Source organism: Bacillus rossius, chromosome 10 (genome assembly GCF_032445375.1).
Source record: "Bacillus rossius redtenbacheri isolate Brsri chromosome 10, Brsri_v3, whole genome shotgun sequence".
Lineage (NCBI taxonomy): Eukaryota > Metazoa > Arthropoda > Insecta > Phasmatodea > Bacillidae > Bacillus > Bacillus rossius.
This window is the reverse complement of record NC_086337.1, coordinates 4,242,226-4,268,702: the sequence shown is the minus strand read 5'-3', so window position 1 is coordinate 4,268,702 and position 26,477 is coordinate 4,242,226. Positions and strand designations below refer to the sequence as shown.

Genomic DNA, 26,477 nt, shown 5'->3' with positions numbered 1-26,477 from the left:
TATAAAGCTACGTTGGTATGTAGCATGCAGGATGTATACTTGTGTTCGCAAGAGAAGGGAGGATTCGATAGGTCTCAAGGGGAAAGAATATCAAATTTGTGTTATCCTTGTAACATGCTACCATTTCTCATGTGTAACAAGATAGTGGATTTTAATCATGTGTCGTCATTATTATAATTAGTTTAAATTGACCAAAATTCTCAGCACATTAACAGTTACATGTAGAAATAATCTTACTATGATGGATTATTATCTCAGAATTCACTGAAAAATGCAATGCAAAATCAATTTTATTTATAAATAAAGCCACAGAGTCCCCAGTTCTAAGAGTGGAAATCATGTAAGGACTCCAATCTTTGGACTAAAAAAAATCCTGATTGAGAGAAAAGGCAATGAAAATATTATTTTTACTCTAAAGCTTTAATAACTAAAAAAAAAAAACTGATAATACAAAATACACAAAAAATTCTAATAAAATTAATAACAAATATTCAGAAAGCTTGTGAACTGCTCCTTGCTAAAGCAAGGATAAAGTTCTTGCACAAGTAGTAAGAAATTATTGTTATTAATTTTTTATTAAATAAAAAAAATATAAAAACAGTGCTATAAAATTTGCTTGTTAACTAAACTTTCCTGAAGCAATGATAAGAGTTCAAACACAAGAAATATTTTTTATCAAATTGTTTATTATAAGTTAAAGGAACAATATTATAATAATATTAATGTTTGACTATCAATGATGTAATATGTATAAATGTAAGTATATATTGTATGTATATATCAATTTACAAATTTTAATTATATGTATATATTTAAGATTAAAATTATACATTTTTATACATTAAAATTATTTGATGTTTTAAAATAACGTAATAAAATACTTTGTTCACAACCATTGAGAACTGTTTACACAACACTATATTGTATTAAACACTTGTATTTCTTTATCCATTTTTTTTAATTTTCTAATTTAAATCAGAACTTGATACAACCTAAATACATACTTTTATTTTTGAAATTGCAATTCGTTATCATGAGAGTACACAGCAATATTGGCGGGAAGTGTCAGCCCCAGCGAGTGACCTCCAGTGTAACGGTGCGTGTGTCGCAGAGAATGGAGACGAGCAGCGCGGAGATCAGCCGAGCACGTGGCCGCGACTCGTGTGGACCACCTCCCAGGACAGGAACCTGGTGGCGTGCTGCCTGCACTCGGGCAAGCTGCTCGCCAAGATACCAACCTTCTCCAGCGCAGTGTACAGCATCGCAGCCTCTCCGCTGGACCCCAGCAGGTACTGCCGACACTACCGCTTGCTGCCTGCACTCCGGCAAGAAAGGTTATTTCAGTAGTCCAGTGCATAGCAATACGAAGGTTATATCAGTTATTTATTCTACAGCATTACTTAAGTTTATACCCTACTGTAGGGGTGAGCCGATGCCGATTGCCGATTATTAAGATCGGCCGATTTTGGTCATTTTGGTCATTTGCATGATCGGCTTCATGCATGCCGATCCTTTTTGCCGATTACCGCTTTCTGAAGACAAAAAAATCTCTACGTAACACAAAAGCGCCGACATATTTTTTGCTTCAGAACTGTTGCTTGACGTTTTAAAGTAACACTTACGTTACTTACGTGTTTTAATCTTTTCTGCAGAAAAAAAAATTAAGTAAAGTTATTCTTAAAAAATAAACATATTCATGAAAAGTACGTTTGTTAAAAAATAGTAAACAAAAGCACACCAAATCGTTTAATAAGTCATGCATAGGGGCCTGTTCTTTTCGCGATCGCGATTAAACGACGATAAACGCGAAATCGCCATAACACAGCGTTTTTATACGAAATTTAGTATTAAAACGCAAAATCGCAGTGTTTTTAAGCGAAATTTAAAAACTGGGTAAAATACTGTCTCGTCACTGATAAACAAACACCGCAACATGGCCGCCACTGAACATTAGTCATAAATGCACTAAAGCAAACAAAAGCTTACACACGCTCACGTTATAATGTTAAACTCAAAAATATACTGTAAAAATACGTAAAACTACGGCGTTTATTTTCCTTCCCGGCATAATGTTTGGATAGATAAGACAAACAGGCGAAGTTTTAAGGCCTACGTACACCGCTCGGGGCACTGACGTCACCTTGGAACAGCGACACCCGATAAATACAAAAGCACGCAGATGATTGGGCGAACGGTGGCGGTGTTTGGAACAGCCTTACGTGAGTGGCCATACCACGTCAGCCGGGGGCGCTGGCATATAGTTGGAACCAGCGTCTTAATATCAAGCAGAAAGCATTTTAAATCGCGCCAAAAAGCGGAAAAATGTAAACAAAAATTCATTTTCGAATGGTGTGACGATGATGATTAGTTGGTTAACAGTGTGTTATAGATTTTGTTAAAGGGATTAATAGATTTCCAGATTAGTTTATGGGAACAACTAATAATCAGTGTCTAAATCAAAAGTTTGTCATATAAATATATGTAACCTATTTGTTTAGGGTATTCAGTAATGAGTAGTTTCAAGTAAAATTATTTAACTTAAGTAATTTGGAGCACATTCATTTTCGAATTGTGTGACGATGATTTTTTAGTTGGTCAACAGTGTGTTATAGACTTTGTTAAAGGGGTTAATAGATTTCCAGATTAGTTTATGGGAACAACTAAAAATCAGTGTCTAAATCAAAATTTTGTCATATAAATATATGTAACCTATTTGTTTAGGGTATTCAGTAATGAGTAGTTTAAAGTAAAATTATTTAACTTAAGTTGTGACGCCTGTGACGGCGTCACAAATAAATTTTTTTGTTTTGATCGTGTCCGCGCGTTGTCGGAAGGTGTGACTTATCGCGCCACCTATTAGTGTTTTGGGTCGAGAGTTGTACGCTAGCTACGGGCTAATCCGTGTAGCGCTGCGGGCGGTGACTGTTGGAATTAGCTACCGCGCATGCGCGGTAAGCGAGAGAGTCGAGCTCTGCGCTGGACAGAGGTGTCTAGTGAGTTAGCTGTGGAAGCAGACGGTCAGAGTGGGTCTATGATAGGTATCTCCGGTGAATAAAGCACTTCACGGCTTCAAGAAATGATTGTGACTTAACTTGATTTACGTGTCAATCGTGGACGACGGGAGAAGAGAGATTGCGGCGCTGTTATGCTGGACAACACGACGCGAGGCTCGTGCGGGGAAATGGAATGGAGTTAACCCCCAGTTGAGGCCTCGATCGCCGAGGAAAATACCGTATATACTCGTGTATAGCGCGCCCTTTTTTCCCCTCAAGTAAAGGAAAAAAATAAGGATGCGCGCTATACACGGAAAAAAAAAGTGAGGGGGTGAGGCGGGGAGGAGTGGAAGTCGTTAACTGCCGGGTGACGGGTGACGTTTCTGGCCAGCACCCACACATACGCACAAGCAACAAGGCCTCTCTTTCACACACACACACACACACACACACACACACACACGTGCGCGCGCAAGCTCGCAGGTCTCTTGTTTATTTTTAGACCTCCCCCTCTACAGCTAGTAAAATAAAAGAGAGAGAGAGAGAGAGAATGTTGACACCTGTCCCCCTCCCACTTCCATCGCTTCGTCGCAGCTGCTGCCGGTGAGTCATCTAGTCCTCCGTGTCACATTCCTGCCTGCCTCCCTCCCTTCCTCCCGCCCACGTACCAGTTGTGACGATACAGCGCTTCATTATCTTCCGTCTACACAGCAGAGTTTAAGTATTTTCCTGACGCATCACCACACATCAATTTAAATTATCATTTGTTTCATACGTAATTACTTAACAGGTACCACAAAATGTTAGTACAATTTATTTACGGGAAAAAAAAAAATTTTCTTTGGAATTTGTTGCAAAAATCGTGGTGCACGCTATACACGAGGGCGCGCTATACACGAGTAAATACGGTATCACTATAGACCCGGGCTAGTTACGAGGAGAAGAAAAGAAGCTACGAATGAGCTGTGGTTAAATTTTTGTAACAAGATAATTGTGGTATTTTCTTTTCTAAAGACGAGTAAGCATCGGTGCGTGCGAGAAATTTATTATTTTAAGAAATTATGAAATTTTTTATGTAATTTTTTTTTTGGGAGTTCGACACGACATAGTGGGTTGTGGAATGAGCGAGAAGGTGTGAGACTAGTTTTCCGAGTCAACTTGAGCAGCTGGCACAGGAGGAGGACAACATGTTATGAACTTAAATTTGGTCTACGATTTGATTTTTCCTGTTTATTGCGGAGGAAAAGAACAGATCGTCTCGACGAATTAATTTTTTTTTGGGATTGAAATTTGGGGAGAAATGAAGTTTGGTCAGTAGCTGAGCGAAGGAAATTCCACGAAGTTTAATGGTTCGTCGTATGGAATGCAGCTGGTTGGAGAGTCGGTGGTTGCAGTCGGCGTCCCAGCTGTCCAGTTAATGGTGGTGTAGTGATCTTTTCTTTTAAATGGCCTTTTTAAATTATTTATGCTGTGCGTCGTCCTGTTCCCGATGGCAACTGAAGGGGTGAGTCTTGGAAAACTTTTTTTGAGTCCCTGTGGTTGGTGAAGAGCCAGAAAGTATTATCGAGATATTAAAAAGGGTTATGACTAAGGGTTTTGAAAAAGGGGAAACCGCGTGACTTTGTGATATAAATCGTACATAATTTCTTAGCTATTTTCTAGACCTTTTTTTGGTGATTTAAGTTTTGTGGGAAATATTTTAGGCATTTTATTGTTTGCATGCAGCCCGCCACCGTAGGTTGGAGAAAAACCTGCCATGCTTAATCAGTGATATTATATATAAATTTTTCATAGAAATATACATTAATTTTGTTGATATTTTGAGTGGTATGAAGCTTTATGAGTTGTAAGTGTAGATAAATTTCTGTGAAATATAAATTATTATTTAAATGTTTTAGTGAATTTTTATAATTTTTTTATTTAACTATATATTTATATTGTTGGTTCTGTTTTATATTAAATTTTATAGAACTATATAGGCATACTGTGGGTACATTTCTATATTTAATTTATATATATTTTTTTTGAATGTCGGGATTTGCTATAGGAGAGCTCTCGGGGTAGGATAAATGGAAATGAACAGTATTTTAAAATAAATTGTGATTGTATATAGGGTATGAAATAGGAGTAAGAGTTCACGCATTTGTGGTGAACTTGTGGTGAAGCCTGTGAACCCACACTATAAAAGAAAACTTTACCCCCCTCTACTAATGTCTTTGTCTTGTACCTGAATTTTGAGATTTTAAGTTCACTTTGATTGTTGTAGTAAAGTTTGTTTGCTTTTGAGCGCTGTTGAGATGCGCATATACTAAGTTGTTTGCAAAATAATTAAAATATATTTAGTCCACTGAGTTCTGCTCTTTGTTTTGTTTAACGTAACCTTTTCTTTGCCTTTGATTTAGTATCCTTGGGCCAATTGTTAGGCCAGGTTCACCCTGCTGTAAGGGTAATAGGTAGAGAAGGGTTACAGGCTGCGCCACTCTGCTCAAGAGCAGTAGTCTTAGTGGTGAACGTTTTGGGTATTTCTGTGACCTACGGTTGTGGGTATTCATAGCTCTCGCCATGCCTACTGCGTGGATTCAGAAGTTAAGCAAGGCTGAGCTTAAGGTAAATTTGACAGCTGCGGGTTTTGATGTAGATGAGTCAGAAGATATGGATTCACTGAGGAAAAAGTTTGTTAATTATTTAAAGGGAAATAAGGGGGAGCAGGATGAAGGAGACAGGGGTGGCAGGTCCATGAGAGGGGACGCAAATTTGGCGTTAGCATTATCATCCATGAAAAATATTCCTTCCTTGCATAGTTACGAGCCAACCACCATTTTGCAGTTCATCATAGAGGTCGATAAGGTGAAGCGCAGTCTATTATGGGAGTCGGACGTAGATCTGCTTCAAGGTCTATTATCCAAATGTTCTGGTTTAGTACTGGAGTTGATGCTAGAAGGGGTTGAGAAGAGAGAGTCTTGGAATGAGGTGAAGAGTAGGTTATGGAGGGTGATGTGTCCTGTAAGAGAAAAAGAAGATCTCATCAATCGTTGCATCCGTCGCTTTCAACGCAAGGGGGAGCGCATGGTTGAGTACATCCAATCTCTTAAAGAAAATGCTACAGCCTTGGGGGTGAGTAGGAGTACTGAGGATCTCATCGCGTGGGTTATAGATAATATGGATCCAGGGGTGCGGCCACAGTGTGCTTTCCTCAATCGCCCAAGAAATGATGAGGAATTGGGATCCTGGGCCATACAAGTCGACAACCTGGTGTATACGTGTAGGGTCTATGGTGAGCAAACTGGTGGAATGAATGAGGGAAGGGTTCCATCCACAAGAGATGTTAGGAGTGCTCAGGAAAGTGTTGCTGGGTATCCAAAAAGGGAAATTTGTAGTAATTGCTATAAACTGGGGCATTCTTCGAGGGACTGTTGGAATCGTAAACGTGAAACTAAGAGCTGTTTTCATTGTGGAAAAATGGGGCATCTGGTTAGGGATTGTCGGATTAAGTCTGCTGATGAGAGGATGAGAAGGGACGGAGAGGTGAAGAGAGACTTTCGGGGTGGACAAGAGGGGCAAGTAGTAAAGGGGTGGCAAAATCGAAATGTAAGGGAGCCAAGTAAAGCAGAGAAAACTTCGGAGAAGGAAAATGGAGGACAAGTCGCCGTAATTAAAGCCAAGTCTGGGGGGAAAAGGTATAGAAGTTTTTGGGTAGATATTCAAGTGGGTGAGAATAAGTTCCAAGCTATGGTAGACACAGGGGCTAGTGCCAGCTTTGTCAGCCAACATTTTGTCAGCAAACTTGTGGGGATGATGCCGGAATTGAAGACCCGGGTGCAAGTGGGAAAGGGGTTCGAGTTGCAGGTTGCAAATGGGGAAAGTTATCAAGTCAAAGTTTTCTTTTTAATGCATTTTAAAATCGCGAAATTCTCTTGGACACGGAGGTTTTGGATTCTCCCTGAACTGATTAGTGAGGTGATCTTGGGACTAGATTTTCTTGAAGAGACTCGAGCGATTCTCAACTGCGGCAACCACCAGCTCACATTTGATTTTGATAAGGATTTCGTTATAGAGGTCGTGGAGAAGAGGTCCAAGAAAGAAAATTGTTCTCGAATACAGGTCGAGGAGGGAAGGTTGAGCCAGAAACAAGAACAGCAAATCCAGAGAGTTATTGAGGCTTTCCCTGATGTTCTAACTTCAAGGTTAGGAAAGTGTGAATTGCTACCATACCAAATTAAAGTCAGCGACGAAGAACCCGTGAAATGCAAACCATACCAGTGTTCTCCTCCAAAGTTGTTGGCTTTTAAAGAAATAATCCGTGATTTGGAAGAACAGAAAATCATCAAACGAACTTTATCTCCGTATGCATCGCCTGCCTTCTTGGTCAAGAAGAAAGAGCCTGGAAAGTACAGACTCATCCTCGACTACCGGCTCCTGAATCGAAAGATTAAGGTAGACCCGTTCCCATTGCCCAACATCGAAGTTCTATTCCAGTATCTCAGTAAAGGGAGATACTTTACGGTTTTCGATTTAAACTCTGCCTTCCATCAATGTGTTTTGGATAAAGCAAGCTGTAAGTATACAGGATTCGTCACTCCATGGGGACACTATGAATGGGAAAGGGTGCCTTTTGGCGTAAATTTCGGGGTACAGTGCCTCTCGAGAATTCTGCATTCCTTGCTAGAGGAGTACCAGTTTGACTTTCTTGTATCTTTTCTAGACAATATTTTGGTATTTTCGGAGACCTTTGAACAGCATTTGGTCCATGTAGAGAAGGTATTGAAGAAGTTACGGTTTGCCGGATTTACAGTCAACCCCGAGAAGGTGGTTTGGGCCAAACAACAGGTGAGGTTCCTGGGCTTTCTCGTGACAGGTGGTAACCTGGTGATGGATCCGGAAAAGATAGGGCCGATCATAAATTTTCCTGTTCCCAAGAATGTGAAAGGGGTGATGCGTTTTGTGGGAATGCTAGGATATTTTTCGAAATTTATTTCAAACTATGCGGAACGATGTGCTCCCTTAAACTCATTAAAGAAAAAAGATGTTGATTTCGTGTGGGGTAGTGAACAGCAAAAGGCTTTTGAGGATTTGAAGTACGCTATTTCGCATCCTCCTGTTCTCAGACTGCCTGATTTCGAGCAGACGTTCACGCTTCAAGTAGACGCTAGTAGCTTAGCATTAGGGGCGGTATTGTTGCAAGGAGAGAATGGAAATTTAAGACCAGTTGCCTATGCTGGAAGAGCGTTGAACAGGTGCGAACAGATGTATAGTAGCTATGAAAAAGAAGCTCTCGCGTGCATTTTCGGAATGGAACGTTTTTCAAACTATTTCGAACATACAGAGTTTCACTTGCTTACAGATAATCAAGCGCTTACCTGGTTATTCTCACACCCCAGACAGCTGGGTAAAGTTGGGCGCTGGATTATGCGGTTATCCAGGTTCCGGTTTAAGATCGCACACGTCAAGGGTAGTAACAACGGGGTAGCCGATGCAATTTCACGGATGTATGATCCAGGGGAGTTCAAAGTTGAGACAAAGGGGGAAGAGGAAGGAGAAGTAGAGAAAGCCTGTGCAGTCTGGGAAAAGGAACAGCAGAAGCAAGAAGAGGGTAGGTGCTTGGCAATCCATACTATTCCCCAGTCCTTTGTGGATATAGCTAGATGGCAACAGGAGGATGATGAAGGCCGAGAGTTGAGATCAAAAATAGAGAAGGGAGAAACAAATGATTACATTTTACAGAGAGACGTCATCCACCATGTGAATAGGAAGGGGAAGAAGAGTGTATGGGCACCTAGGGCTATTAGGGAAATGCTTCTTCGTTATTTTCATGATTCCGTGGTAGGAGCGCACATGGGAATTAAAAAGACTGAGAGCAAGATTAGGCAAGAGTTTTTCTGGGACGATATGCACGAGGAGGTGAGGAAGTATGTGAAGGAATGTAAACACTGCCAGTTAGCTAAACAACCGCTAAATAGCAAGGTAGGGCAGTACTCCGTGCAAACCCCTCGAAGAGTTTGGGAACGGGTGTTTATCGACATATTTGGTCCCCTTCCTAGGTCTAGCAAAGGGATGAACTGCATACTTATTCTGGTGGATGCTTTTTCTCGGTTCGTGATCCTGTTAGCATTAAGAGACATGAAGGCCATTTCGGTCAGTACTAAGTTGGAAAATGAGGTATGGAAAATTTTTGGGAGTCCGGAGATCCTCGTTTCAGATAATGCTACATACTTCACCTCTTCAACTATGAGAAATATGTGTTTCCGATGGGGGATAAAGCAGGTGCACACAAGCCCCTACTATCCTTGTCCAAACCTGGTAGAGAGGGTGAACAAGACGGTGAAGGTGGCGCTGACCATTTTCCACCATAGAAATCAAAGAGCCTGGGATTCAGAGTTGTCTTCTCTTAATGTTGCCCTGAACTCTGTAATACATAGTGCTACGAGTAAATCACCCAGTTTGGTGATGTTTGGGCGGCAGTTGCCACACCCCTTGTTGAGTATCTGGGGAATTCCCCCAGAGTGTTTGGAAAGTTCGGGAAAGGAGTTGGAAGAGATCTGGATGGAAACGGATCAGGCTCTAGAGAAGGCGCGCGCTGTGATGGCGAAGAAGTATAACAAAGAAAGGATAGAGTCAGAAATCAAGAAAGGCGATTTAGTGGTATGCAGGAAGGTCGTGTTAAGTAAAAAGGTTGATTTTATTAGCAGTAAGTTGAGCCCTGCATATGATGGTCCTTACCGCGTGCTTTCTTTCCTTACGCCAGTCACTGTGAGCTTGGGAGATCCTGATAAGGGGTTCGTTATTAAGAAGGCACATGTTTCTGCAGTGAAGAAGTTTGTCTCTTCTCAGTAACTGGTGTTTGACAATGTTTTGGATTCTTGCTTTTGTGTTTGTTGTTAGGGTAGGGTTTTCCTTCTGATGTCCCAGCAGTTGTTCTCTCCTGGTGTTTGAGTTTTCTTCTGGTTGTTGAAGGTGATCATATGTTGTGTTTTCCTCCTCTTTTTGTCCCGCCGGGGGGGGCGGTTTAGGAGGGGTGGCTGTGACGCCTGTGACTGCGTCACAAATAAATTTTTTTGTTTTGATCGTGTCCGCGCGTTGTCGGAAGGTGTGACTTATCGCGCCACCTATTAGTGTTTTGGGTCGAGAGTTGTACGCTAGCTACGGGCTAATCCGTGTAGCGCTGCGGGCGGTGACTGTTGGAATTAGCTACCGCGCATGCGCGGTAAGCGAGAGAGTCGAGCTCTGCGCTGGACAGAGGTGTCTAGTGAGTTAGCTGTGGAAGCAGACGGTCAGAGTGGGTCTATGATAGGTATCTCCGGTGAATAATGCACTTCACGGCTTCAAGAAATGATTGTGACTTAACTTGATTTACGTGTCAATCGTGGACGACGGGAGAAGAGAGATTGCGGCGCTGTTATGCTGGACAACACGACGCGAGGCTCGTGCGGGGAAATGGAATGGAGTTAACCCCCAGTTGAGGCCTCGATCGCCGAGGAAAATATCACTATAGACCCGGGCTAGTTACGAGGAGAAGAAAAGAAGCTACGAATGAGCTGTGGTTAAATTTTTGTAACAAGATAATTGTGGTATTTTCTTTTCTAAAGACGAGTAAGCATCGGTGCGTGCGAGAAATTTATTATTTTAAGAAATTATGAAATTTTTTATGTAATTTTTTTTTGGGAGTTCGACACGACATAGTGGGTTGTGGAATGAGCGAGAAGGTGTGAGACTAGTTTTCCGAGTCAACTTGAGCAGCTGGCACAGGAGGAGGACAACATGTTATGAACTTAAATTTGGTCTACGATTTGATTTTTCCTGTTTATTGCGGAGGAAAAGAACAGATCGTCTCGACGAATTAATTTTTTTTTGGGATTGAAATTTGGGGAGAAATGAAGTTTGGTCAGTAGCTGAGCGAAGGAAATTCCACGAAGTTTAATGGTTCGTCGTATGGAATGCAGCTGGTTGGAGAGTCGGTGGTTGCAGTCGGCGTCCCAGCTGTCCAGTTAATGGTGGTGTAGTGATCTTTTCTTTTAAATGGCCTTTTTAAATTATTTATGCTGTGCGTCGTCCTGTTCCCGATGGCAACTGAAGGGGTGAGTCTTGGAAAACTTTTTTTGAGTCCCTGTGGTTGGTGAAGAGCCAGAAAGTATTATCGAGATATTAAAAAGGGTTATGACTAAGGGTTTTGAAAAAGGGGAAACCGCGTGACTTTGTGATATAAATCGTACATAATTTCTTAGCTATTTTCTAGACCTTTTTTTGGTGATTTAAGTTTTGTGGGAAATATTTTAGGCATTTTATTGTTTGCATGCAGCCCGCCACCGTAGGTTGGAGAAAAACCTGCCATGCTTAATCAGTGATATTATATATAAATTTTTCATAGAAATATACATTAATTTTGTTGATATTTTGAGTGGTATGAAGCTTTATGAGTTGTAAGTGTAGATAAATTTCTGTGAAATATAAATTATTATTTAAATGTTTTAGTGAATTTTTATAATTTTTTTATTTAACTATATATTTATATTGTTGGTTCTGTTTTATATTAAATTTTATAGAACTATATAGGCATACTGTGGGTACATTTCTATATTTAATTTATATATATTTTTTTTGAATGTCGGGATTTGCTATAGGAGAGCTCTCGGGGTAGGATAAATGGAAATGAACAGTATTTTAAAATAAATTGTGATTGTATATAGGGTATGAAATAGGAGTAAGAGTTCACGCATTTGTGGTGAACTTGTGGTGAAGCCTGTGAACCCACACTATAAAAGAAAACTTTACCCCCCTCTACTAATGTCTTTGTCTTGTACCTGAATTTTGAGATTTTAAGTTCACTTTGATTGTTGTAGTAAAGTTTGTTTGCTTTTGAGCGCTGTTGAGATGCGCATATACTAAGTTGTTTGCAAAATAATTAAAATATATTTAGTCCACTGAGTTCTGCTCTTTGTTTTGTTTAACGTAACCTTTTCTTTGCCTTTGATTTAGTATCCTTGGGCCAATTGTTAGGCCAGGTTCTCCCTGCTGTAAGGGTAATAGGTAGAGAAGGGTTACAAAGTAATTCGGAGCATATTTTACAACCAACTTAAAAAAGCACTAATCGGTCAAAAAAATCGGCTTGATCGGTACCACATTTCTGGCATCGGCATGATCGGCAAATGTGGTGATCGGCTCACCCCTACCCTACTGTGTACAGTTCATAGCAGTACTTCAGTTTACAGTAGTTCCACCTATGACAGCAGTACTTCAGTTTCACGTAATACATTTTTTTACAGCAGTACATCAATTCATAGCAGTACTTACGGTTACTTAAGTTCATAGGTTGATAACTATATGGCATCATTACATAATGTGTTCTGAATGCGCCCCGCAAGATTAACCCATATGCCTAATCCCATTGAGCGGGTAATATATTGTCACACGGGTTTACAATAAAAAAAAATTTAGTTCACTATATATTCAATCAAATTTAAATCTAAGAAATCAAATGTCTAATTAAATCCATCGAAAACTATAACGAGGTTTCTTTATCTTCATTGGGGGTAAAACAGTAACTCAGAGAACATACTCTCTTGGCATCAACTTATAATTTGCGAAAGGCATTAGTCACAATTCCTCTTAACTTAATAAAATACTTAAATGTACCTAGGATTGAAGCGAATAGGTTGGTCATCCCGTACAGGATGTCTGGTGAGAGATGAATTAAAGGAGAATTTTTAAAAATAACTTAATAGGCACTAAATGAAAATTACTTTACGTTTTAGTTTTAAACTTAGAGAAACAAAATCAGTCTCAAAGAACATTTACAGATCGTGATTAAAATACGACAATAATCTCGTCAGTACTTAACTACTGAACGAACGACCTTAAAAGAGAGAGAGAGCCTCACCCAACTCTTCCCTAATTCTTCCTAATGTGTTAACTTCATAGCATCAATAAACCATAATTTATTATTAAAATTAAGAAAAGATAATTCAATATTCACATTTTCAAATAAGCAGAACATGTCTTGATCCCTTACTTTTAAACTAACATAGGAGCCTCTCCTGCCCTTGACAACCCGAACGAACATTACATTTCCAAACTATGACTCTAACGACTCGTGACCACTGACTAGAGGCATAGCCTCCGACAGAGTGGGCTTGAAGATGACTACTCGTCACCTCAGGGGAGCAGCATAGCCTCCGCCTGAGTGAGCCTCGAGATGGCAAACCCTTGTGCTTGAAGTCTCGCGCACTGCCGCGCCTGCCATAACAAACAACTAACCAGGACTGAGCAGGCCGCCCCTGCCTGTTGCGACAGCACGCCCCAGTGGCTGCAAGCAAGCCAGCAGCGCCGCGCTAGCCCCGTGCCCCAGTTGCTTGGCCACGCCACACAGCAGCCAGCCCAGAGTCCCAGCAGTAAAGTAAACTATATTGATTTCAAAAACCCTGCAAAATTTTGAACCGCGACAATATTACCAAAATGTCAGAGGTTTGCGAACTAAATCTACAGAATTTTTTGATAATTTAGTCTTCACTGAATGTCTGTCTAACAGAAACATCTATACTAATATTATAAAGCTGAAGAGTTTGTTTGAACGCGCTAATCTCAGGAACCACTGGTTCGATTTGAAAAATTCTTTCAGTGTTGGATAGTACATTTATCGAGGAAGGCTATAGGCTATATTATATTATCAATAACAATAGGGATCCTTACTAAAAGTCCAATTTAGAATCAAATGCGTTGGAGGGGGTTAGATACAACATGCAGTACACGTACGAAGTGTGTGTTGACGATGCCGCAGGTGCTAGAAGTTAACGACTATTTCATTGTTAGAGAAGTCCTCATCATGTTGAAATTTTGCGGGTACTTTAAATATCAAAAATTGCCCTTTTTTTCAAGTATATATATTTTACAGACTTGAAACTTCACAGTAATGTTCATTATGTTATGCAGGATGACATTTTCCAAAAATTAGATCCCATGGGTGGTTAAAACCAGGCAACAGTAGGTACTTTGCATGAGAACAGGATTTTGCATTGTTCATGCCTTCTGCGTCTCCATGGCAACGGGCATCGCGCGGCAGTGGCGTACCCACAAGGAGGGGCATGTATAATGAGCGGCGCAAGAGTGATCTGCCTGTAGACTGCCGTAGCGAAGTACGGGTACATCAGTTTTATGTTGCGTGCACGAGTCGGGAAACCATCGGTGCTATTCATTTTCTCTCCGGTACATTATACAGCATTGTAATAAATTTTCACTGAATTTTTTTTTTATTTACCTTTACTGTAAATGGGAGATGTGGCTTAATTTTTTTCCATTAGTATAGCCGTGCGAAGCCGGGTCTGCAGCTAGTGGTTTAATAATTGCAGCATAAATTCTTACTATTTCACGGACCATTATATCATATTTAGGTATGACAGAAACTCCACACTTACAGAGCGGTTCAGAGGTGGTGGTGTTTTGATAGCTCTTAATAAAAAACAAATTCCCATTAGTCCATCAAATTCAAATTTAATATCATCTTGGAATTGAAGCCTTCCTCAAACTACTACTAATACATAAGCAATGTATCTTGAAGGATTAGAATATAACCTCACTTACTACCGAGATAATTTGATAATACTTGGATAGTTCAATGTGCCTGTTGTTGATTGGACAATTAAACATACTTTTAACATACTTTTCACAATCTTACATCAAATGTAAGGCACAATCCTTGCTTAATTTTTCTACTGCTGTGGATCTTCTTCAGTGTAATAATGAGTTCTTCAATAATTTGTTAGATCTTTGCTTTACAAATATACTTCATTATGAAGTAACAAAATCACTTGAAAATATTGTGAAAAAAAATTTACTAAATCCTGCCCTAAATATGAAAATTACAATGGATATTCAGTTAATGAACAACTTCATCTCTACCTATCAAACTATAAATATGGTGATTATCTAGGTACATACAATTCCATTAAGGAAAATGACTGGGCAGAATTTTTTTATGACTTATGTTGTTAATGTCCTTGTTGATCACTTATTTAATTCCATATTTGATAAAATTAATGCTAATATTCCAATATATTCAAAAACAGTCTCTAAATAGCCCCATTTGTTTTCCAAGGATCTAATACAAGCTTTGAAATAAAATAAAAACTTCCATAAGCCCTTAACAGAAATAACAGCCCCCAGATCTACACATATTTTTCCAATTACCGTAATACAATTAACTGGATCAAAAGGCTTTATGTAAAAATTATTGAAGATGCTTATCATCAACAATTATCTATTATTTTGAATGGAACTGCTTCCAGTGACCCTAATCTAATATCTAATTGTTTTCTTTCTTTCAATATTTAGCAATATTTATGCCAGTAATTTTGATTTCATTCTCACACTGTATAACTTATAGCATTAGTAAAATCCAAATTAGACTATGGTTACGTGATTTGGAATTACATTAATAAAACTGACGGTGACAAAATTGAAAATATCCAAAACAAATTACTTAAAATAATACCCAACCAAAAACTTTCCTAGTTCTAAATGAGTTTTGTTGTCTGTTCGTAGAAATTATTGAGATTCTTTTTTTGTTAGAAACTATTACAATTCCAAACTAAACTGAAAATACCTTCTCGACAACACTGGCTCAAGAGCACAGCAGTTTAACAGTCAACTACAGTCTTCACTTTGTACAGTGCGTAAATAAAATGACATGTTGTGTATATTAATTACTAACTTTAATAGATTAGCCAAATCTCCAGCTACTGTATGATCTTCGGGACTTTAATAGCTGGAGCTAGGTAATGCGTGTATATTTTTACATTATATATTATTCCCTAGTTCTTGTTTTGTTAACATTGTATTGTTTTTGTTGTTCTGTAATATCATTATTTGTAATATTAGACATTGCATGAAAATGTGTTGATTTTTTTTTGTTATATGTTATTTTGTCATTCTAGTTGTAGGTCATGGTTTTTTTTGTATTCATCTTTTCTTTTACTGTAATATTACACTTAACATGTGTGGGTTTTGTTTTCAAGTGTCTGTGTGTTTTACTTCAGTGTACAGCCATACTTCAGTTTATAGGAGCACTTCAGGTTACATCATTAATTCAGGTTACATCATTACTTCAGGTTACATCATTACTACAGGTTACATCAGCACTTCATGTTACATCATTACTTCAGGTTACATCATTATTTCAGGTTACATCATTATTTCAGGTTACATCATTACTTCAGGTTACATCATTACTTCAGGTTACATCATTACTTCAGGTTACATCATTACTTCAGGTTACATCATTACTTCAGGTTACATCATTACTTCAGGTTACACCAGTACTTCAGGTTACATCAGTACTTAATTTTTAAGCACTACTTTATTTTGCAGCAGTACTTAAGTTTACGGGATTACTTCAATTCAAAGCAGTATTTAAATTTACAGCTGTACTTCAGTTCATAGCTGTATTTCAGGTGATATCAGTACTTCAGTTTACAGTGTCACTTCAGTACTCAGTTTTACAGCAGCACATCACTACGTTTGTTTACAGCAGCACATCACTACTTTTGTTTACAGCAGTACTTTAGATCTAAAGTGGACTCAAGACTTAATTTGTTTAGTATCAAAGTAATTTTTTTAAGACTCATCATATGTAATCATAATTGCCTGAGTTCTCCTTCCTGTGACAGTGCTTAGCCAGAAACTGTTTAGTCAACTGCAGCATAATACAGTTTTGCAGTTTGTGTGTTGCAGGATAGGCATTGGCGTTGGTGACGCAGCAATCCGCATCTGGAACCTCAATAACACAGAGGAGTTCGATGTTGTCTGCCACTGGCAGCGAATCAAAAGCAAGGTTCTCTCGGTATGTTCTTGAATATGTTATATACTTAAGAGCTGGTTTCAATTTTTGCAAATTTATTAAAATAATTTTTAAATACAATGTTAGGACTTCTTGCCACTGACTTTGGTTCAAAGACTACTTGTTTAATATTGTAAGGAGGTTAGGCACTGACCTACCCTAACATTGATTCTTTAGTGTTGGGTTTTGAGAAGATAAAAAAATATTTATTCTTGTGTTATGTTTCGCATTGAAATATTTGTCTCTGCATTCCTTAAATGTTTTTCTATAACTCTTTTGTTTCTGTTGGTGATTTCTGGCAGAGATGATTTATAAATTTAAGTTTAAGCCTGGTTTTGGGAAGAAGGAGTAAGGAGGGCCGCCCAGCTGGCGCCAAGAGGTGTTTGAAAGTGTTGTGGTGCGACCTAGTTAGCTGTGATTGGCCAAGTGACGTTTCACTTTATTTGAGACAAAATCTCTGTAGGCTGCCGCCATATTGTGCCGGAACTATTTCTTTATAGGTTGCCAGAAGTTATTGTAAGCTGTTAAATAATGGTAAAGTAAGTGAATTTGTGGTTTAAAATATTGTACCTTTTTTTGTTAAACTTATGTTACTTTCAAGTGTATATTTGGTGGAAGTAAGTGCAAATATTGTCCGTGGAAGGATATGGAACTTTGTCTTTGGAGGGAGAGAGAGGCTTGTAACAGTGATTTTGGAAGGAGCTGTGAAAAGGTGGTGAAAATAAAGCTTTTCTTTTGTAGTTGGGCGTTATTAAATTTATTACTGGAGAGTAGGGATGTGCGGGATCCCGACGCTTCGGGAAAAAAGTCGGGAAAATAGGCTTCCCGAAATGCCAGGCGGGAATTTTATTACTCCCGAATTTTTCGGGAAATTGTTTAAAAATTTACAAATGTTTACTAATCATGCGAAAATGTTTTCTATCAATTCAAACTGTTTTTACAACAATATCTTTTATGGATTCGTACATTTTTGAAGATTTTCTGTACTATTTAAACGCAAAACATCTTTTAAACGTATGCCGATCGTAGCGACAGCTGTGGTGTGCAGTGAATTATAATAATCGTTTACACATATCTAATTGGAATATAAAAAATGTACATGGAGTATATTGTATGCATTCATAAATCTATTTCTTCAAGGGTACAAATTTGCAAGATACGTGAATAGTCATTTATATAACATTATTGCCGTCACCATCCAATACTTAACCTAAAATCAATGTGTGTCCTTCGACACAAACAAAACACATGCGCAATCCAACCTTTTCGCCAAAGATTTAAGAAATACTAGACTTGCGTTACATAACGAAGCGTAACCGTTCTCATTACTTGATAGCAGTGGCGATGTAGAGAACTATATTGGCACGTTGAAAAATATGAAATCACGTAGTTTTACACCACTGCTCACGAGTATCTAAACATCTATGATTTTGCTTTGGGAGAAAAAAAAATAGTTGTTTACTGTTTAGTTTGGCGGGCTTTGTCGGCTGACGTTACGTTATTAAGGCTTGTGCAAAGTATCTGTTCCTATTTTCGATGCCTTTGTATATTAAAACAAACTAGCAGCCTACAAATAATGGAGGCCGCAACCGATCAGCCTGTTACTTGTAAACCTAAAAGTGTTTGGAAGTATTTTGAACGTCTGACAGAAAGTAAATCCCTGGCAAAGTGTGTCTCGTGTGAAAAATTTTTGAGATGCGAGCATGGTAGCACGTCTGGATTACTAAAACATCTCAATAAACATCCCTCTATAAAAAAGAATTTGAGGATGCTAAAAAAAATGAATTCGCCGCTGAAAAAAGGGCAAGTGAAGCAGACAAAAGAAATAGCAGCAAAAAAAACAACTAACTTTGCAAGAAACGTTTAAATGGCCATGTTCTCGTATTAGAATTAATTTTTTTTTGTTTTTTAACTTTCCCGATCCCGTCCCGTTTCCCGCGGGAATAATTTTTTTTTTCTCGTAAATTTCCCGCAGTACAAAAACCTATTCCCGCACACCCCTACTGGAGAGTGACCCACTACAATATGTTAGCAGGGTCTCACTCATCCAAGCACTCTCTGCATGCATTAACTCACTTAAATAAAATTATATTATAATATAGTTAATATTTTTTTATCCTAAGGAGCAAAATAACTGTATGTTAAACTCTAATAAACCCAAAACAATTAATAAAATGGAACTCATGAAAATAAACTATATAGATACATCACAGACAAAACTTGATAGTAAATTTATTGCTCTATTCACATTGATATGAGTTAGGAAAATGGATTTGTAAGGACAGCCCAGTTAATTTTATACCGTTTTATTTACTACTTACATTTACATTACTAATTAAATCACCACACTTATGTTAGTTTACAAATCACTCGCACTTAAAAATGTCTGTTCATTAATCACTAGTTATTTGCCGAATTCACAGTTGGCACTCCTCACTGGAGCTAGGCTCCACACACAGTCTGCGCCTCTCCGCGTCACGCCGTCTCTCGTCCTCGCAGAGGCCGGCAACTGGCCGGAGTGTTGTGATGTGTCGTGTTATCCCGGGCTGACCCGATGATGGAAGCTTGCCGGATCGCCAGGCCACTCGGGGAGAGATGACGGCGCCGAGGCAGAAGGGAGTGTGAGCAGGGCAGGGGCCGCGCTAATCCCCCAGCGGCACCGTGCGCGGCCCCCGGGCCAGACTGCCGCTGGGAGGCCCTCAGGTGCCTGGCACGTCCCCTCTGCCCTTCCTTCGCAATGCCACACAACTAGTCGAGTAGCCTTCAGCATTCACTGCTCATGTTACGCTAATAGTAATAAAAAAAAAGAAGAGAGATTTGCTGAAAAATCAACCAAAAATTCAAATCATTTGAGATAGAAATAAGTATAACAATATTTGCATTTAAATGACATATTATACTATATTTCTTTATCAGTATTGAAATTAGCTGCATTTGAGAGCAAGCTCACAAACATGAACAGTGGAGGTCTGGTTGCTGGTTGAGACCTGGGGACCACACACCCAGGCAATCCTGTGTGGACAGACAGTGTGGTGGTAGTGATGCGCACCCGTGGTCAGATCCCACACGATGGAAGACAGGCTGAGACTGCAAGACCCGCACTACTTGTGGCTGTTGGAGACATGGCTCAGGCTCTGAGGCGGTACACGTGGAGGCAGACAAGACAACAGTGTTCCAGGAGCTTGAGCATACCGAGCTGCTGCGAAGTGCGGTCCCAGCACGGCCAGCCTGCTAGCGACACAGAGCTGAACAGACTGCTCCCAGGCCAGCTGATCGCTGTGCCAGGATACTGCCGAGGGCGAGCGCTGTGCAGTGAACTGGACCTGAGTCACTGCCGCTGCATGCGTCATGTACCCCTGTGTAAACCTGCGTTGGTTCATGCGTCATCAAATCAGAAGTGGCAACCGGTTATTGGTCTTCGACTAGACTGACAGTGGAAATACTTGCAATATTTTACTGTACTTAGTGTTAGTCAGCTAAATTCTAACAGGTTCTGGTATTAATCCTGAGGTGAGGGATTATTGTGTCGAGTAAGTAATTATTCATTAGTAAGGTAGCTATTATAATAGAGATTTACTTTTTAGTTATAAAAAAATTCTCTTTGTATTTCTAGAAATAATTGGGCTTACATATATATCTATACTTTTTTAAAACAAACAAGTAAAAAGGCTGTGTTTTTTCCCCCATTTGTGTGTGCCCAAATTAGTGAAACCAAAAATAAAACGACTATCATAATTAGTGGTGCACCGATGCGAATACCGATGAATCGTAATCGCCCATTATGGGTACTTACCGATTAATCGTAATCGGCGATTATCTTAACGATTACTTTGCTGATTATTTACGTCCCGGCGTAATTAAGTAGGTTTTTACAGTGTAATATTTTGTTACAGATTTTAGGACGAAATACCGTAATATTTGTATATATTACAAAATTCATCTAACTCTGTCATATCATAATTACAGATATTTCGTTAAGTTTAATAAATCTCATTGCCTCGAACAATAAAAAATACATTTTTCCTACACGTTTATTTACGTTTCGTCTTTTGTTTGTTTAGTACCACAAACAGTTGCAGTGGATTCTATGACAATTGATCTTTTCGAGTCGTAGTAGCGGTTCAAAATCGTGGTCCCGATACCTTCTAGAGTTTATCACTGCATTTTACCAACTCGTTATGGGCGTCTTTGGTAACATCCGTTCTTGTGTTATTTGTATGTGACGTGAAAAGTGAAAAAGTATTTATAATTTTTAGGGGTGTGCGAATATTAGTAAACACGAATAGTTGCGAATAGTAACTGACGAACTATTCGCATTCGTATGTCGAATAGCAAAATTTTAAATTGCGAATACCGTATGCCCGAATATAAGGCGACCTGCAGTTTCAGGAGGCCAAACAAATGTAAAAATAATTTTGGTAGAAATCAATTTGAAAATTCATTAGACATACATTTTGTGTTGATAAATCCTTTTTGCATTTATGTATACCGCATTTAACTTTCCGTTTCACAGCTACGTATTACTATTTAGTAGTGTGTTAAACGTAACAAAGCAAACAAAGAATGCAGCTTGCCGGAACAAAACAAGTGGCTAGCTGCCATGGTGAAGCATACGGCCATGAATAACTTCGGTGACGTGACCGCGAATATTTTTCCATATTACTCTCTGACAGAGAGTCTCTGTCCTATGAATTTTAAAGAATAATCTAAGATAATTATGTTATTTGAGAGGTTTTTACATAAATAAAGAGTGGATTACTGTGAAATTATTAAAATAGCTTTTGAAGCAACGTACCAAATTCCTGTAAATATGGCGTCTTCGTGCGTGTTCGGCAATGTTCGTTTTACAACAAAGAAATATTGTGGAAAGACAGTTGGCAGCCATGAATTTCCAAACATTACTTCCGAAATGTTTTGTAAACGTAAACAATCGTTCTGAAAATAGCTGTGATATTTTAGTACAAATTTTCCGTTAAAAATCTGAAATTAAATTAACGTAAATGTTAACACGCGATTGTACACAAAGTACAAATATGATATGTGTAATAAAATGTTTCCATTTTGAGATGCTTCAACGTTCACATATTTACTTAAGAACAAATATTTTAATTTTCAACGTTAAACAATTGTGAATTACTGCAATATTGGGTGGATTTATCGTTTTCCCCGTGTGAGCTAACGAAGTTTTTGTTTATATAAAAATCGTGAACATTTTGTTTAAAATGTTTCTACTGTAGCTTTCAGCTTGGAACTAATGTTTGCGGTGCTGACGTCTTGTGGGCGAAAATAAGGCGACTTCCAATTTTCTCATTTCTCGTTTATGTAAAAATGGTCGCCTTATATTCGGACCAATATTTGCATCAAATATAAATTGATAACAATTATTAAATATTATTATATATGAAATATAAATTCATGTCCTCAATAACTCTTAAAAATACTAAGTGAACTTTTTTTTGTGGTTTCATTCACAGAAAATATCTTCTATAAACTAAATATATAAAAACCCGCCATTGTTCAGTGTAGTAACATTATATATATATATATATATATATATATATATATATATATATATATATATATATATATATATTACAACTATTCGACTTCGAAACTATTCGCATTCTATTCGAAAATTTCACTATTCGATTCGAAATTATTCGACCACCAAAATCCACTATTCGCACACCCCTAATAATTTTATATATTCAGTCAACATAAATAAAATAACATGTGCTAGAATTGATTTTTAGTCATTTTTATATAATTATAGTGAGATGGCGAGTAGGGAGAAAAAAATGAAGTGTGGAAACATTTTTCTTTAAACTCAAGTGAACAAAATAAAGCAGCATGTTTACATTGTTAAACGGTAATTTCTTGATGCAACCTTATGTGATAGTCGATAATAATGCTAGTTTTCCGCAACAAATACTTACCCATTGTAAATTACAATTATTAGACTGTAGTTCAAGTTGTTTACAATAACAAATATTTAAATAGAAGTTAATTTAATTTACACTTTGCAATGACTTAATAGTGTATTTTATATATTTTTATACTGTTATTATAACTGTATTCTCAATTTTACCTAATCTTGTTATTAAATTCACATAGGAATAAAAATTTTTGTGTGCATTATTACACTTAAAAAAACATTTCTTCATTATAATCGGTAACTGAATCGGTATCTGCCGATTATTGCTCTCATAATCGGTAATCGAATCGGTAATCGGTAAAGTCATATCGGTGCACCACTAATCATAATACTGTAGATGATAAGGAAATAATCACAAGCACAGTTGTCTTCTTGGCAACACAAGTTAGTGAAAGAAGGAAGAGGGATAGACTTTACCTAAAAGATCTGTACAGTAAACAAAAAAGAATCAGGCTAACCCAAGGGAGGTGCATGGCTGGTATGTGTTTGCACGGCCTGCTAGGGGGCGAGAGACATTGCTTTCTGCTCAGCACGGGGGACCCTTGGGGCGTGACCCCTTACAACAGCGGTCGGTGCAGTCCGGTGTGTGGTTCCAGCTGTCTGTGCTGGCCGGTGTGTGGTTCCAGCTGTCTGTGCTGGCCGGTGTGTGGTTCCAGCTGTCTCTGCTGGCCAGTGTGTGGTTCCAGCTGTCTGTGCTGGCCGGTGTGTGGTTCCAGCTGTCTGTGCTGACCGGTGTGTGGTTCCAGCTGTCTGTGCTGGCCGGTGTGTGGTTCCAGCTGTCTGTGCTGGCCGGTGTGTGGTTCCAGCTGTCTGTGCTGGCCGGTGTGTGGTTCCTGCTGTCTGTGCTGGCCGGTGTGTGGTTCCAGCTGTCTGTGCTGGCCGGTGTGTGGTTCCAGCTGTCTGTGCTGGCCGGTGTGTGGTTCCAGCTGTCTGTGCTGGCCGGTGTGTGGTTCCAGCTGTCTGTGCTGGCCGGTGTGTGGTTCCAGCTGTCTGTGCTGGCCGGTGTGTGGTTCCAGCTGTCTCTGCTGGCCAGTGTGTGGTTCCAGCTGTCTGTGCTGGCCGGTGTGTGGTTCCAGCTGTCTGTGCTGGCCGGTGAGTGGTTCCAGCTGTCGGTGCAGTCCGGTGTGTGGTTCCAGCTGTCTGTGCTGGCCGGTGTGTGGTTCCAGCTGTCTGTGCTGGCCGGTGTGTGGTTCCAGCTGTCTCTGCTGGCCAGTGTGTGGTTCCAGCTGTCTGTGCTGGCCGGTGTGTGGTTCCAGCTGTCTGTGCTGACCGGTGTGTGGTTCCAGCTGTCTGTGCTGGCCGGTGTGTGGTTCCAGCTGTCTGTGCTGGCCGGTGTGTGGTTCCAGCTGTCTGTGCTGGCCGGTGTGTGGTTCCTGCTGTCTGTGCTGGCCGGTGTGTGGTTCCAGCTGTCTGTGCTGTCCGGTGTGTGGTTCCAGCTGTCTGTGCTGGCCGGTGTGTGGTTCCAGCTGTCTGTGCTGGCCGGTGTGTGGTTCCAGCTGTCTCTGCTGGCCAGTGTGTGGTTCCAGCTGTCTGTGCTGGCCGGTGTGTGGTTCCAGCTGTCTGTGCTGGCCGGTGTGTGGTTCCAGCTGTCTGTGCTGGCCGGTGTGTGGTTCCAGCTGTCTGTGCTGGCCGGTGTGTGGTTCCAGCTGTCTGTGCTGGCCGGTGTGTGGTTCCAGCTGTCTGCTGGCCGGTGTGTGGTTCCAGCTGTCTGTGCTGGCCGGTGTGTGGTTCCAGCTGTCTGTGCTGGCCGGTGTGTGGTTCCAGCTGTCTGTGCTGTCCGGTGTGTGGTTCCAGCTGTCTGTGCTGTCCGGTGTGTGGTTCCAGCTGTCTGTGCTGGCCGGTGTGTGGTTCCAGCTGTCTGTGCTGGCCGGTGTGTGGTTCCAGCTGTCTGTGCTGGCCGGTGTGTGGTTCCAGCTGTCTGTGCTGGCCGGTGTGTGGTTCCAGCTGTCGCTGCTGGCCGGTGTGTGGTTCCAGCTGTCTGTGCTGGCCGGTGTGTGGTTCCTGCTGTCTGTGCTGGCCGGTGTGTGGTTCCAGCTGTCTGTGCTGTCCGGTGTGTGGTTCCAGCTGTCGGTGCTGGCCAGTGTGTGGTTCCAGCTGTCTGTGCTGGCCGGTGTGTGGTTCCAGCTGTCTGTGCTGTCCGGTGTGTGGTTCCTGCTGTCTGTGCTGGCCGGTGTGTGGTTCCTGCTGTCGGTGCTGGCCGGTGTGTGGTTCCTGCTGTCTGTGCTGGCCGGTGTGTGGTTCCAGCTGTCTGTGCTGGCCGGAGTGTGGTTCCTGCGGTCTGTGCTGGCCGGTGTGTGGTTCCAGCTGTCGGTGCTGGCCGGTGTGTGATTCCAGCTGTCTGTGCTGGCCGGTGTGTGGTTCCTGCTGTCTGTGCTGGCCGGAGTGTGGTTCCTGCGGTCTGTGCTGGCCGGTGTGTGGTTCCAGCTGTCTGTGCTGGCCGGTGTGTGGTTCCAGCTGTCTGTGCTGGCCGGTGTGTGGTTCCAGCTGTCTGTGCTGGCCGGTGTGTGGTTCCTGCTGTCTGTGCTGGCCGGTGTGTGGTTCCAGCTGTCTGTGCTGGCCGGTGTGTGGTTCCAGCTGTCTGTGCTGGCCGGTGTGTGGTTCCTGCTGTCTGTGCTGGCCGGTGTGTGGTTCCAGCTGTCTGTGCTGTCCGGTGTGTGGTTCCAGCTGTCTGTGCTGACCGGTGTGTGGTTCCAGCTGTCTGTGCTGGCCGGTGTGTGGTTCCTGCTGTCTGTGCTGGCCGGTGTGTGGTTCCTGCTGTCTGTGCTGGCCGGTGTGTGGTTCCAGCTGTCTGTGCTGTCCGGTGTGTGGTTCCTGCTGTCTGTGCTGGCCGGTGTGTGGTTCCTGCTGTCTGTGCTGGCCGGTGTGTGGTTCCTGCTGTCGGTGCTGGCCGGTGTGTGGTTCCAGCTGTCCGTGCTGGCCGGTGTGTGGTTCCAGCTGTAAGTGCTGGCCGGTTTGTGGTTTCAGCTGTCGTGGCACCCGCTGAAGGAGAATGTGCTGGCGTTTGCGACGGGAGAGGGCCGCGTGGGCCTCCTAATGACAAACAGCAACAAGCCGCCGATTGTCTTCAAGATGCAGCACCGTGGCGCTGTGTACTCCATGTGCTGGGGACCGTATAGCTATGCCTCGGGTGAGCCAGCCACTCACAATAACTTGTGAACATTACCATTGGAGACCAATATTCATAATTATTTCTTGAACTAATGAAATTTTTAAAGTTTTAAATGTTTGGTTTTTTGCTACAATACTTTTGTCTACAGATGTAATTACCAAACTTAATAGTTCTTAAATTTTAATTCTTTTTGGCAGTTTTGTTATTAATGCAAGATTTCAAAGCACATGAAAACACAAAGGATTGAAAAAAATATTTTACAGTTGGTCCATTATTTATTATTTAATCTTAGTTTTTTATAATTGCTAGTTGGTTTATAATTCTCAGCCATTCAGGATGGTTTTTAGGCTAAAGCAAAGAGTTAACCTGAAATTCTAGTAATATTAAGTTTGGAATTGGATATTGAGAGTGGTGCTTGAAGAAGTGTAGTTTCTTGACAATTGTCTGCATGTTGTGAGACCGCCTGTTGAAGGAAAAGTGTAACGAATGGCAGATGCTAGTTAACTCTGGCAGGCTGATGTAAGCTTGATAGCTCGCCAATAACGCAGATGCTGACGCAGAGCACAGAGTGCTTTGTGTGTTACTCTCTGTGCGTGTGGTGGCACTGCAGCGTGGACA

At 40.7% G+C, this 26,477-nt stretch overlaps 1 protein-coding gene across 1 annotated transcript in view; it reads left to right on the top strand.

Moving 5' to 3' along the window:
- LOC134535727 (gem-associated protein 5-like) overlaps positions 1-26,477 on the top strand; it is a 212,626-nt gene that overhangs the window by 63,214 nt on the left and 122,935 nt on the right. Inside the window, exons 6-8 of the mRNA XM_063374945.1 lie at positions 1,112-1,289; positions 16,710-16,818; positions 25,715-25,877. Of these exons, the coding sequence (XP_063231015.1) occupies positions 1,112-1,289; positions 16,710-16,818; positions 25,715-25,877 (450 nt within the window). The remainder of the gene's footprint in view (positions 1-1,111; positions 1,290-16,709; positions 16,819-25,714; positions 25,878-26,477) is intronic.